Source organism: Pagrus major, chromosome 19, assembly GCF_040436345.1.
Source record: "Pagrus major chromosome 19, Pma_NU_1.0".
Taxonomy (NCBI): Eukaryota; Metazoa; Chordata; class Actinopteri; order Spariformes; family Sparidae; genus Pagrus; species Pagrus major.
In genome coordinates, this window is record NC_133233.1 from 2,804,590 (window position 1) to 2,817,773 (window position 13,184).

At 39.0% G+C, this 13,184-nt stretch overlaps 1 protein-coding gene across 1 annotated transcript in view; it reads left to right on the forward strand.

The window, feature by feature from the left end:
• The window catches only part of cubn (cubilin (intrinsic factor-cobalamin receptor)), a 195,216-nt gene that overhangs the window by 60,218 nt on the left and 121,814 nt on the right, over positions 1-13,184 (forward strand). The window contains exon 18 of the mRNA XM_073488362.1: positions 10,037-10,193. Coding sequence (XP_073344463.1) covers positions 10,037-10,193 — 157 coding nt within the window. The remainder of the gene's footprint in view (positions 1-10,036; positions 10,194-13,184) is intronic.

Sequence of the window (13,184 nt, forward strand, 5' to 3'; positions counted from 1 at the left end):
TGTGCAAGTTTGGAGAGGTGACCATAAAACCTCTTTGTTGAAATGCCTTTTATTGATAATGCATTAAACATCAATGGTTAAAAAGTAGATAATACTCTCAGTAGCATTTGAGAAGAATACTTTGTACTTTCACTTAAGTATTATTTTAATACCAGTTGTTTACTTGTAATTTAGTGATATTTCAGTAATATAACTGTACTCATACTTGAGTACATATTTTCAGTACTCTTTCCACCACTGAAAATAACAAATAAAATTAAAACTTAAATTCACCTCATGTTAACCAGCTCAACTCTTACCAAGTTCTTTGACTGACATCTCACTTGCAGAAACTCAGCATAATACTGCTGACATAGATGCACTACCTCTGGTTGTTTGGCTGCCTCTCTCATCTCCTTATTTATGTATTCCCACCTCTACATAGAAGGCACAACTGCCTCAGTATGTTGGGGAAGATTCTCAGTCAGCCAGGTCATGGTATATCTACGTACTATACGGAGCACTTATACGTATAGCAAATAGATAAACTGCCTCAGTAATAATGGGCGATAAGAAGATGCTGATATTGTCTGGCTAAGATACTATTAGCCACCATACTATGTGCCAACCAATTACTTTAATATAATTCACATATCATAATGCAGAGGCTTGGAAGACATGATGTATTTCAGCCACAATTCTAAAAGGCAACACAGAAGCTTTACAAAGGATATATTAGACGCTGGTTTCTTTATTTAGTTTCTTTTTAAATTGGTTCAAGACAAAGATTGCAGACCGAACACAGGAATATAAGAAGGGACTAAATTATTTATGGACATTGTGATGGTTTAATCGAAAGGCTCTCTGTGCCTGTGTTGGAGTGCACAGAGACACACACTGACATACTGACCTCTGTCTTTAAGGAGGAAGGATGTCAAGAAAGACAAATACCTAAGACATCCAGCCTCATACCACCAACTTTGGAAGACTTACAACTTTTTTTGCTCTTCAGACAGAGACTACATCCACAGGGATGTCCATTAGACCTCTTCAGGGCTGTAATTGTGTGGATGACCAACATTCCTCTTTGACTGTGTTTGAAATGGGATTAAGTGTCTGAAATGGTCAGAACTATCTACTTAAATGTGTACATTAATAGTTTATTGTTATTTTTTCAGAACATGTAATCATTTCAATATTATGAAACTCTAACTCTGCTTCAAATCTGCTAATTTACAGGATTCCACTTTGTTATCGCATGAGTTTCAGTACAACTTTTAACACAATGATATAAGGAAATGCCAGTATCACATGAGTGTATTTGATGTTAACCAGTATGATTTACTTAAGATTTGAGTTCTATTATCATTTATTATTTTAGATGGACTCCACTTTTATATAATCCTTAGCTACAGATAAGAACATGTTTATTTGTTATGTTGCTTGTTACTCTGTGGTATTTGATTAATTCATCTTCCAAGCTCTTCCATTGGTTCTTAGATAACTCACACATATTGACGACAGAATGATTGAGTTTCCAATTTGCGCCAATGATCGCCTTTCTTCCAAAACAAGCACCTAGACCAGGGGTCAGCAACCTTTACTGTGAAAAGAGCCATTTTTGCCCCCATCCCTCGCCCAAAAAATCTGTCTGGAGCCACAAAACATATTTGTGTCTTATACTGAAGGTAACGCAGCCTAGAAAGTCTAAATTAGCCTATCAAGATTATTAATAGGCCTAAATGAGCATAATATTAATTTATATTTTTACATCATGTGGCAACTCTGCAGTGGGCTACTTATGCTTACAGTATAAGGTACTTGAACTTTGCATTTCCATTTCAATGATGCTGTGTTTTGGTGCATTTATGAAACAAAAGAACTAGCTACAATAGATAGAAATAGAGTAGCAATACAGAGCTATATATGCAGACCTACTGGGGAGGACTTCAGTAGGTCTGCATATATAGCTCTGTATTGCTACTCTATTTCTATTTATTGTAGGCCAGTTCTTGTGTTTGTGAAAATGTACAAAATAAAAAGTAGCCTCACTTGATAATAAATAAAACACATAGCAGCAGGCTAGATCTGCAGCAAACTGCTGTGGATGTTTTACCAGTCTGTGGTTGCCAGTGTCCTCTTTTACACTGTAGTGTGCTGGGGGGGCAGCACATCCAAGAAGGACACATCCAGACTGGATAAACTGATCAGGCGGGCCAGCTCTGTGGTCGGCATGAAGCTCGACCCTCTGGTGACGGTGGCAGAGAGGAGGACACTGGAAAAACTGCTGGATATTATAGACAATACCAGCCACCCTCTGCACACCGTCATCAGTGACCAGCGGAGCCTGTTCAGTGAAAGACTGCTCCTTCCCAAGTGTAGGACCAACAGACTTAAGAACTCCTTTGTCCCTCATGCCATCAGGCTGTACAACTCCTCACTTGGGGGGAGGAGGAAATAGGAGGAAACAAATAACCGGCAATACTGCAATACTGTGATTTCACTGTGCAACAACTTATTTATCTATTTATCTATTTATTCACATACATACCTGGACACTCTCACTTTCGTGCAATAATTTCTGTACAATAACAAATATACAGTCCTACATTCACATTTATTTTATTTTATTTTATTTATCCTATTTTATTTTAATCTATTTTTATTGTATTCTATTGTATTTTGTTCTATTCCTATCTTTATTTTCTATTTTTGCTAAGAGTCTATTTTCTCGTGAACTGTATGCTGCTGGAAATTCAATTTCCCTGAGGGAGTCATCCCAACGGGATCAATAAAGTGAAGTCTAAGTCTAAGTCTAAGTCTAGATTTAAAAACAGTAAAAATAAAAAAAAATTAAAAAACAGTTAATCCTTCTTTTTGTATCCTCAGCCACATACAGCAATCAACCCTCGGGCTTGAGCATAAAACACAATGATATTAACTCAGACTCATTCAATTAATCACAACTTGATAGAACAGATACAATTCTGTGTGTAGGCTGCACATTTTTACTGTCGGAGAATGTAAGAATCACTGTAGGCCTAAAATAGTGATGAAAATCAAAAACATTATTCATTTTCATGTAAAATGTCAAAGCCACAGCAAGCAGAGGGGCAAAAGAGCTGCATGCTCCAGAGCCACATGTTGCAGACCCCTGCCCTAGGCTATAAGACTTTACAACATGTGAGGTCCTCTGGCTCTTCTCTCTGAGCTCATTCCCTTGTCCCTTCTGCTTCTTGTCCTGACCCTTGGATTTTGCTCATCACCCTTTTGGGCTGCCCTTGGTGAAGCCACCCTGCTTGGCCATGTGGCCAACAGGCAATTTTGGGTGCTGGCTTTTGTTATTCACTTTTTACTGAAAGCTGAAAAACAAGCTCCAGAATGAACGTGAGAAGAAAGACTGCAAAGATTCCTAAAATCCACAAGTCAAGTGGCCCGTTTGCTATATTAATACTAATTAATTTTGTAATCCTCCCCTTTTTATGTAGTTAACTTTTTGACTTTTGAAGACTTTTTGGCTCCATGCATGACAACTCTGCAGCCTGTCACTGAACAAAAGAAGACCAGAGAACAATACTGTGTCTCCTTTGTAGCCTCAGATTGGCCTTGTCTGAGCCTTGACTCATCCTGAAGAAGTGAGACCAACTGCTTTACTTAACCTACTGTACAGTGGTTATCATCTGGCTCCCAAGGATCACGAGTCTGCTCACTATGCTCGGTGCTTTCTGTCTCAGAGTTGAGGCAGAGCTAACTAAGTGATTTTTGCTTTTATTGATCTTAGTGAAGTATTGCCATTATTGCATTTTTGAATAGTTTTTGATAACATTCATTCATTCATACTTTTGGCAATAACTAAATTCACTATTTATTCAAACCTATCATTCATCCATTCTAGTGGTACATATGTACATATGTGTTTAAGTTTAGTGGTCTTTAATCATCATCTATGTCCCCTAGTAGTTCAATGAATATCTTGAATTAAGTCATTGCATTTGTGCTTTCCTTTATGACAGAGATGGAGATCAACAACTTTCAGATATAAGACTGATTAATTTGATGCGATTAATTTTCCTCCTAATTCATTCATCAATTGATTAATTTATGAGTGCTTAATAATATTTTATGTATGTGGTGGGAACGCTACATTATTTGGTGCCTCTGTGTGAGGTGATTATTCACTACCATCAAAAAGGAGAAAAAAAAAAAATTTTGCACTGTCCATTAAAGGATGTGCATCACCAAATCAAATGTCTCATTCCCTAGATGAGATAGGTGGGAACTCGACGCTGCACGGGGCGGCTGCATGTGCTCTGTGTTGTCTGCTATCACATTTTTCATCTTTTTCTTCAAGGAGTAAATGTCAATGTTGAATTGAGCTGTGATAACAAAGTGAAGAAGCGAGGAAAAAAAAAATCACCATCGGCTAACATCCACCCAGCTTGCCAGTTACCCAGTGACCTCACCGGGCCCAACTTTGGGCCCGTACCGCATGCTTCCAATTACCCCACCGGAGTCTGAGCTGTCCAGCTTGAGATCTGAACTGGACTCAATTGAGAGCCTCCTGGATGATGTCCTCCAGCTGCAAACCCTCCTCCTTTCCCAAGTTGACGCGCTGCAGTAGGGCGCTCCCCGCAGCTCTGAATGTCCACAGGCTAAGAATGTTCCTGGGCCATCTGAACCCCACTCACCCTCCTGGGCGTCCGTTGTTAGGAAGGGGAGACGGGTCTCCCTCCCCCTGTTTACTCCAGAGGATGATGACCCCGACCGTGTCCCGCTGTACAACTTCTTCACCCCTCTTGAGAGGCTAACTGAGCTAGCGGCCACATGCTCACGGCTCCCCCTGGAGCATCCAGTCCCGGTTCGCTCCCTCAATAGCACCCCACCGACGAGTCCGTTGATTTCGGAAAGTAATCGTCCCAGACACTCTTCTCCTCCTCGGCTCTCCAACTCTGAACAAACTCAGCTAACTACGCAGCTGGTCCCACTGCCATCCTCTCTCCAGCCAGATGGTCCGGTCACTCCAGAGGCAGGTGATGACATCATCAACACAGGTGACTCGAAGTTAGCAATCGCTTTTGCCTCTGCCATTATCCTGTCTCCCTCTCATCTAAATAACAGTCCACAACAAAGGCTGTGTTGATAGACCTCCTGAAATTCTCATAATTGGTGACTCTATCATTAGAAATGTTGAACTCCCAGGCGCCATTACTTACTGTCTTTCCGGTGGTAAAATAGCAGATTTTACAGAGTTGACACCTGTCCTCCTTGAGCTCCACCCCTCCGTTCACTATATATTTCTGCATACAGGAAATGACCAAAAGCTCAGAGCACTTTAGTCGCCTTTTTAGCCTGCATACATGGATGCAGAACTTCACAACTGCCACTGGACTAGGCTTCATAAACAACTTTGACTATTTTTGGACTGAACAGGACCTGTTTAAAAGTGATGGGTTACATTTAAATAGGAGGGGCACAAACAGGCTGATTCACAATTTCATCAAATTCACTGTGTCAGTCTAAAATGATATTTTTCCCAGCTAGAGCCTGCCCAGTGTCCTAACCTGGCATCCCATAACCCTGTCCCTGACAGTGCGGGTCAAGCTGGTGTAGGATCTGTCTCCTCCACTAACTGTCTCACCCATGTTAAATCCTCTGTCAGCCCTGTTTCTGTTGGTGCTGCTTCATCTAGCTACAATATTGCAGTTTTGGTTTCTCGTCAACCTTATGAATATAATACACAGATATTATACAGTAATACTAATAAATTAATTAAGTCTGCAACCCCTGACTCAGTTTTAACACCTGCATTAACTGTTGGTCCCATCATATCTGTTGGTTCCTCTCATCCTCGAAGTTGTGATAAGGGTGTAAATAGTAACAATCTTATACCATTAACTAATCTCTGTTCTTCAAAAGCTTACTGTAATCTAAGACCAGGTTCAGATCATAGGTCTGTCCCGGTAGCTCTGGAGTCTCAAGTGGACTTCATCAAACAAGAAGGTCTGGGGGTTATTCACATGAATGTCCGCTTTGAAAAATCTATGTAACAATTTGAATTTAACACAGTTACTCACTGCCCCAACAAGGCCTAACACAAATAATACTGAGTTTGGTTCTCTTTTAGATCTTATTTTAACTAATAGGCCTCACAAGCTTAAAGCTAGTGGTGTTCTTCCTCTTGATTTCAGTGACCACTGTCCCATTGCCTGCACTAGGGACACTAGACTACAGAAATCTCAAGCTTGAATAATTGTTAAAAGAAATTTTTAAACATTTTGTAGATCAAGCCTTCTTGCCTGACTTATATCTTAGTGACATCTCATGCTCTGCTTCTATCCCTGACCCTCATATTGCTCTAGATCACTTCATTAGAGCCTTTAATTCTGTTGTGGACAAGCATGCCCCTTTTAAGAAACTTAGCATCTTTGAGATATCTGAGGTGAACCAGGGATTGCTTCTATTTTTAACTCTAAGGGTCAGAGATACTGCCTGGAGCAAAGCACGTGCCTCTGGCTTGAGATCTGATTGGCAGGATTTTCACCGACTGTGCAATCAGTATCTTGAGATGATTCGTAAGGCCAAAGCATCTTATTATCTCTCTTCCCTATCCGATTGTAGTGGAAATCCAGCAAAATTTTGGAAGACTGTTAAGACCTTATCAAATTGTCACACTTCAATATTACCAAACCAAGTAACTAGTGACTCTTCCAAAATTTCTGACAAACAAGAACAGTGTGATGCCTTTAACAAGCACTTTGTTGCTGCAGGCAATCTCTTTGAGAAATCTGGTTTAACAGCTATTGACTCAGTTTGTGATGATCCTACTATCTCAGTTAGCTCTAGGCCCTGTAGTTTTTCGTTTAGGCCCTTCTCTGGTCACAAAGTATCTGAAGCCTTGTGTGGCATTGATCTTAAAAAGTCTACTGGGGCTGATCAGTTGGATCCACAACTTTTACTATTAGCTGCTCCTGTTATAACTGATGCTTTGACGCAGATTTTTTATTTAACTTTAATAACTGGAAGTATTCCAACTGTGTGGAAATCTGCTTTTGTTTCTCCATTGCAAGGTGGTCCTGTGGACAACTTAAATAATTATCGTCCGAATCTCTAACTGCCTTCTTTGGCTAAAATATTAGAGCGGCTTGTTAATAGTCAATTGAAAATGTTTTTATCTAATTTTAATATTTTAAATCTTCATCAGTCTGGCTACAGATCTGCACACAACACTTAGCGGCAGCAGCAACAACTAAAGTTGTCAACGATATTGTCCATGCTTTAGATAATAAACTGGTCTGTGCTGTTCTTTTTGTTGACCTATCTAAGGCATTTGCAACGGTTGATCACTCTTTATTTTTAAAGAGCCTTGAAACCATTGGTTTTGACAGGAAATCCCTTAATTGGTTCAAGGACCGAATTGGGGAAGACTGCTTTTCAGGTCTATGCCCCTCAGAAGTGGAATGACTTACAGCGCGTTCTTGAACTAGATCGTCTTATTTCTCTAGATAGTTTCAAATGCCTATTGTTCAATGTTCTGTAGTCTGAATGTAACTGTGAATTATGATCATATTGTGTGTGTTGTTTGTAATCAGGGCGTCATTGGAAAAGAGAGCTTGCTCTCAATTGACCTTCCCTGAATAAATAAAGGATTCAATCAAAAAAAAAAGAAAATTGGTTTGTTGTTGACTGTATGTGGCATGATGGCTTTGAACATGAAACTGTGTTGAGCTATGGTTTTATGAAATGGTCATTATACAACACATAGATCCGACCGAGCAATCTGATTGGTCAATCAGACATTATAGACTGTGCTCAAATGAGCATCACAGCACAGCTAGCCGTGCTCAAATGAAAAATGCCTCATCACTGAAAATATCACTCCACCTGTATTTTAAACGATGTACAGTACAATAGAAGAGCAGTAAGATTAATATAGCTATTGTAGCCTATGCAGAATAAGCAGAAGTAATATGTAGATGTAAGAGACGATGTAGAAAATGTTGCCTAAAAATGGATCATATAAACTATCAAATTGCTGATTAATGAAAGCAATATAACTGTTAATCACTGTAGATAAAGATCAGCTGTGATGATGAGTCATTGACACGGCACCTGCTACCGTAACGTTACTAGCTTAAAATGACTGTAAAGTCGGCAGACGTAATAAAAAAGCAGTTGTGTGTTGCTATGTGTGGTATTTATTCAGTTTTGGGAAATTGCAATGTCTTGAAAGCATAAGCTGAAGTTGGCTGCAGCTGACAGGGACTAGTTAACAGACGTCATGTATTTCCATTGAAACGGGGACTAACACTAGCAAAACACTTATACTTTGAAAGCGTATTGTTCCACATTATGGATTCATTTTTCTCATATATTTTATTTTATTGGTGGTTGTTGTATAATCGCATTATTACACGAGAGGGTGTGCTTTACTGTCATTATTGTCACGACAGTGATGCAGTCAGCGCCTCGTTCTGTTAGCATCCCTGTCATGACAATAAAGCACACATAAAGCACACCCTCTCGTGTAATAATGCTTAAATGAGTTATCAAGTTGAATCGCTGGTGCTGGTCACATAGCGTTGATTGTGTTGTCTGTATGCATACTGCGTTCTGAATGCATGTTTATTAGAGTAGTTGTCTGGCAAAACATAGATGTTGCCAATGATTAAAGTTAAATTTGCTGCTATTATTCCAGAAATCTGAGCTTCACCCACACCCCCGTTTGTTCCCTAACAGTCTGGCTAACTGTTTAGAAACAGCTACATTTAATGTGTTTAGGGGCCTTGAAAACTCTGCTTGTTAATACAGCTTGAAACAATCACCATGCTCAAAGGGGAGCGACACTGAGTCCAAGCAGTCCATGTTAAGTGCTTATCCTCCCTGGTTAATGTTAGGAGTACTTTGAGAAAAATATTGTAAAAATAACTGTGCTTTCTGCTTAGCTGCTTGTCTACTGTATGTGAAGTGAAATGGTTAGCTGCTATGCTAAGCTATGAAGTTGATCTGTCTGTGTTTTGAGAAACTGGCTTGAGGTTAGACTTACCTGCTAAGGTCCTGCAGTGGGTGTTCCCGAACATGACACAGTCCTGTTTGTGTGAAATACAACACGTAAGAATAGATGAGACTTCAACTGTGTTCTAGACACAGCTGATAAACTCTGATTTGATTAACATAATTAATGGATATATTGTAAATGGTGAATTCACAGGTGTGTGTGAAAATAACATAGTAAATTCTTTTAAAGAAATATTTCCCAAAGAAAGAAAAATGTCATACGTATGCCAATGTTGAAATATTTTACAAACTATTTGGTTAAGCCTCAGCCTACTATTCTCTTGTTGAAGCAAGTTAATCTTGTACATAACTGTACATAATTTTGATGTGCAATCAGATTATTCATATTGCATTGCGACCAAAATTAAGATACAAATTAAGGTAAATAAGTTTAAATGTCATTCTTATCCCTGTATCATTAATGGCTTTATTTAATATTCAATGAAGAATTAAAACAGATTAAATCACTTGTAATCTGCTACTGTTAAATATTTCCAGAATTACACATACTTAAAAAAAAATTATATATGATACCAACCTTATAATCAAATAACCTGTGTAGTAAAATTGTGTTAGCAAGATCCTGATCTGCTAATGCTGACTTGCTGATGCCAGAGCTTGCATCCAAAGCTCTTGGCACACCACTAAAAGATTATATGCTTGTTAAAGCATTAGGTCACATTGCTGTTAATTTCTCAGATCTGGCTTAGCACACTCAATCTTACGTAAACCCTTGGAAGAGGATGCTGTAGTTCCTCATTACTAATGAGGAACTAGGCTTGCTTGATTTGTCTATTTAGTAGTTTTTCATATTATTATTCAGGTTATATTCATTGACCATAAATAGAAGACATTTCACCCCTGTTCTTGTTTTTAAAGGTGACTATTTTTATGTAGTTTTACATCATAAAAAATAGGTGATTAATTATAATAATATATAATTATATACTAATTTAGCACTGCCTCTCACCTACTCCTCTTTTTCTTCTTCCTTTCTTCTCAGGTTCGTGATGGCAGAATGGAGACTGATCCTCAGATAGGTAGGTACTGTGGGAGCTCCCTGCCAGCTCCCATCCTCTCGACCTCCAACTTCCTGTGGATTCGCTTCAGGTCTGACAGCTCAGTCAGCCAGGCTGGTTTCAGGGCTGTCTACAAAGTTGGTGAGATTTCACACTTTTATACTCAAATGTGATATGACATAATTTATGTTTTGTTAATGCATTATACTTCATTCATGAAATCATGCCTATTTTATTTAACAATGGATGTTCTTAGGGGAATAATGATTAGAAGCTACAGTGCCCAACTGTGCCCTCAAATGTGACAGGTACTATGTGACAGAGAAGAGAAATTCATCTCCAGGTGAAATATTTCACATAAACATCCAAATTTCTTCTTAAGTTAACCAAATTCAGGAGTGTATTTCACTACTTTGCATCATAGATTGTCTCTTAGTTTCACAGCTGTAAACTGGCAGAAACTTGTTGATGTCACAGCGGTGGGTGAAAAACACACTCAGTTCATTAGCTACAATAGAAAGTATGGTATATTATATTGTAACATTGTCACGGTGCTGGAATTTCTTACTTTAATGCAAAACCTTGAAAAATATTGATATTTCATACTATTTTCGATACCTCTGGGAAAAATTGACACAACATTGAGGGCATAACATTTTAGATTTCTATTACAGGGCAATATAACCTGGCTTGTGTAATAGCTGTGTTAAACAAAACAGCAACAAGTTACCTCTGACCATAGTCAGAATAGAGGGAGAAGGCAGGCCTATGTGGGCACTGCTATGGTGTGTGTTTCAACTTGCTGTTGGAGAGAAGGGAGAGCAGGAAAGCGCAGCTGGTACAGTGATATGAATGCTCTGGAAAATGAGTAATGAAATTAGTTCAAATTCTGCTGAATGTTACAACACCTACCACTGTCATGACAGAAATACAATAGGTAAAGTCAATACATTTAATGTTAAGTTCCTGTTGTGTTTTTGTACATTCAGGAATGAAAACAGTTAAAAAGGCCACTTAAAAATGATATTCTTATACTACTGTACTGCTGTACCACTCTGTAGGAGACACATTTCCTTATTTTTGAGATGATGTGGATGCTTTCCACTTTTATTGCTTTTATAAATGGAATCAAAAAATTACACTCCTTAATGTCGAAGTGATAACAGATCTCAGTCAATTAATTAAACATATATAATGTAAAATTAGTAACTGCATAAGTATTCACCCCCTTCAAGTCAGTATTTAATAGATGCACCTCTGGCTGCAATCACAGCACTGAATCTGTGTGTATAGGCCTCAATCAATCAATCAATCAATCAATCAGACTTTATTTGTAGAGCACACAGACACACACACGCCCACACTCACATGCATATACACACCCATACACACACATGTATCAAGCGACTTAAAACACAACAAGTAAAATAAAAGAGTGAGTAATAATAAATAACTAAATAGTAATAAATAAAACAGGGCATTAACAACAGGTATTGCGGAACTGAGGAAACACTATTGTTGATGTATTTCACTGAGGAGACACTAGAGGCAGTAAAATAAAGATGAAATAAAGATAAAATAATAAAGCTCTAAAACTAAGAATGATAAAATACTAAAGGAGGTTAAAAGTCTAAAACTGCTTTTTAGTCGTTAAAATACATAAGTTAATAAATCCTAAGTAAAGTAAAACAAGATAAAACAAAATAATTAAAATAAATAAATGAATAGTAAGTGAATGGACAAATAGAATAAAGCCAGGTTTAAGCAGGATAAAAACCAATAAATAAATAGAATTCAGCTAAAAGCCAGCCTAAAAAGGAAGTTCTTAAGGTTGCTCTTAAAAGTATCAACACTCTCCAGTGCCCTCAGGTCCTCTGGGAGGCTGTTCCACAAATGTGGACCGTGGTACTGAAAGGCGGCCTCACCGTGAGTTTTTGTTCTCACTTTTGGAATAGTTAAAAGGCCCTGACCAGAGGACCTGAGGGTTCTGGAGGGTTCATACGATAAAAGCAAATCTGATAAGCCAAGGCCATTAAGAGCTTTAAAAACTAATAAAAGGATCTTAAAGCTATGGTCTACGATGTGAAAGATCATTATTATTAACATTATTTAGATGGTGGTTATGGCCCAATAGTACGACCTACACAATGTGAAGAGCAAAAGGAACTAAATAAATCCATTCTCTCTAGCGCCTGCAAAACTGCAAAAAAATTGACCAATAGCAGCCATCCGGTCCGGATGGGAGTTTCCCCTTGCTCAAATTTGCACTCTCTCTCTCAGACCCTCCATCCATTCCCCTCGCTCACTCTCCTGTTCCTGCTCACGCCTCGTCCCAGCCCACTTCCGCATTTGAAACTACAAGCGGGCAAGAGGTTTGTTTGGCCCTGAGCAGTTCAGGTATGGAGGGAAAACAGAGCGACAGTAGCAAGCGGCCTCTGCTTGGCCCACCGGCAAAGGCTGAAAGAAAGCGCAAGTCTGTCACTGAAAAGGCAGAGACAAAGCGGAGATGCGACATAAAGAGGGCTCAAACCCGAGTAAACATTGGGTCATCGTTTGAACGGTGGCGAAAGCTCCGTGAAGATATGGACCTGAAAAGCGATGCTGATACAGTGGTGTTTTTGTTGAACAGGTAATCTTTCGTCTTTATTGTGGATGTTGTGACACAGATAACTTTTATGCTGATGCTGGCTTATGACTGTGAAAGCTGCCGTTAGTTTTTTTCTGTGTTGTTAGACGGCGTCCAAACAATTTCTGTCTCTGCAGTATTGTCAACACTTGTTTACTTGTTCGACGGAGACGTTAGCCTCTATGTTAGCATTTTAAGCAAAAAATGCTATCATGTTTACACCAAATCAGCCTATTTATTTGCTCGTGGCAGCTAAATGAAGCAGAAAGTAATGTAAGTAAGATGAATGAATGGATGAATGAAACCCCTCTGCTTCGCGTTGGGGTTTCATTCATCCTGTCCGGATTTATTTCTCCATAACAACCTCTTGCCCGGTCACTACTCAACTGTTTTGCTAACCCTCCTCCTGGTCTTGTCCATTTGTTTTCAACGAAGCCTTTGCTAAATCAATATGATGCTCCGAGGGGAGGGCAATACGAGCTCGGAGGGGAGGGATTAAGGAGCAC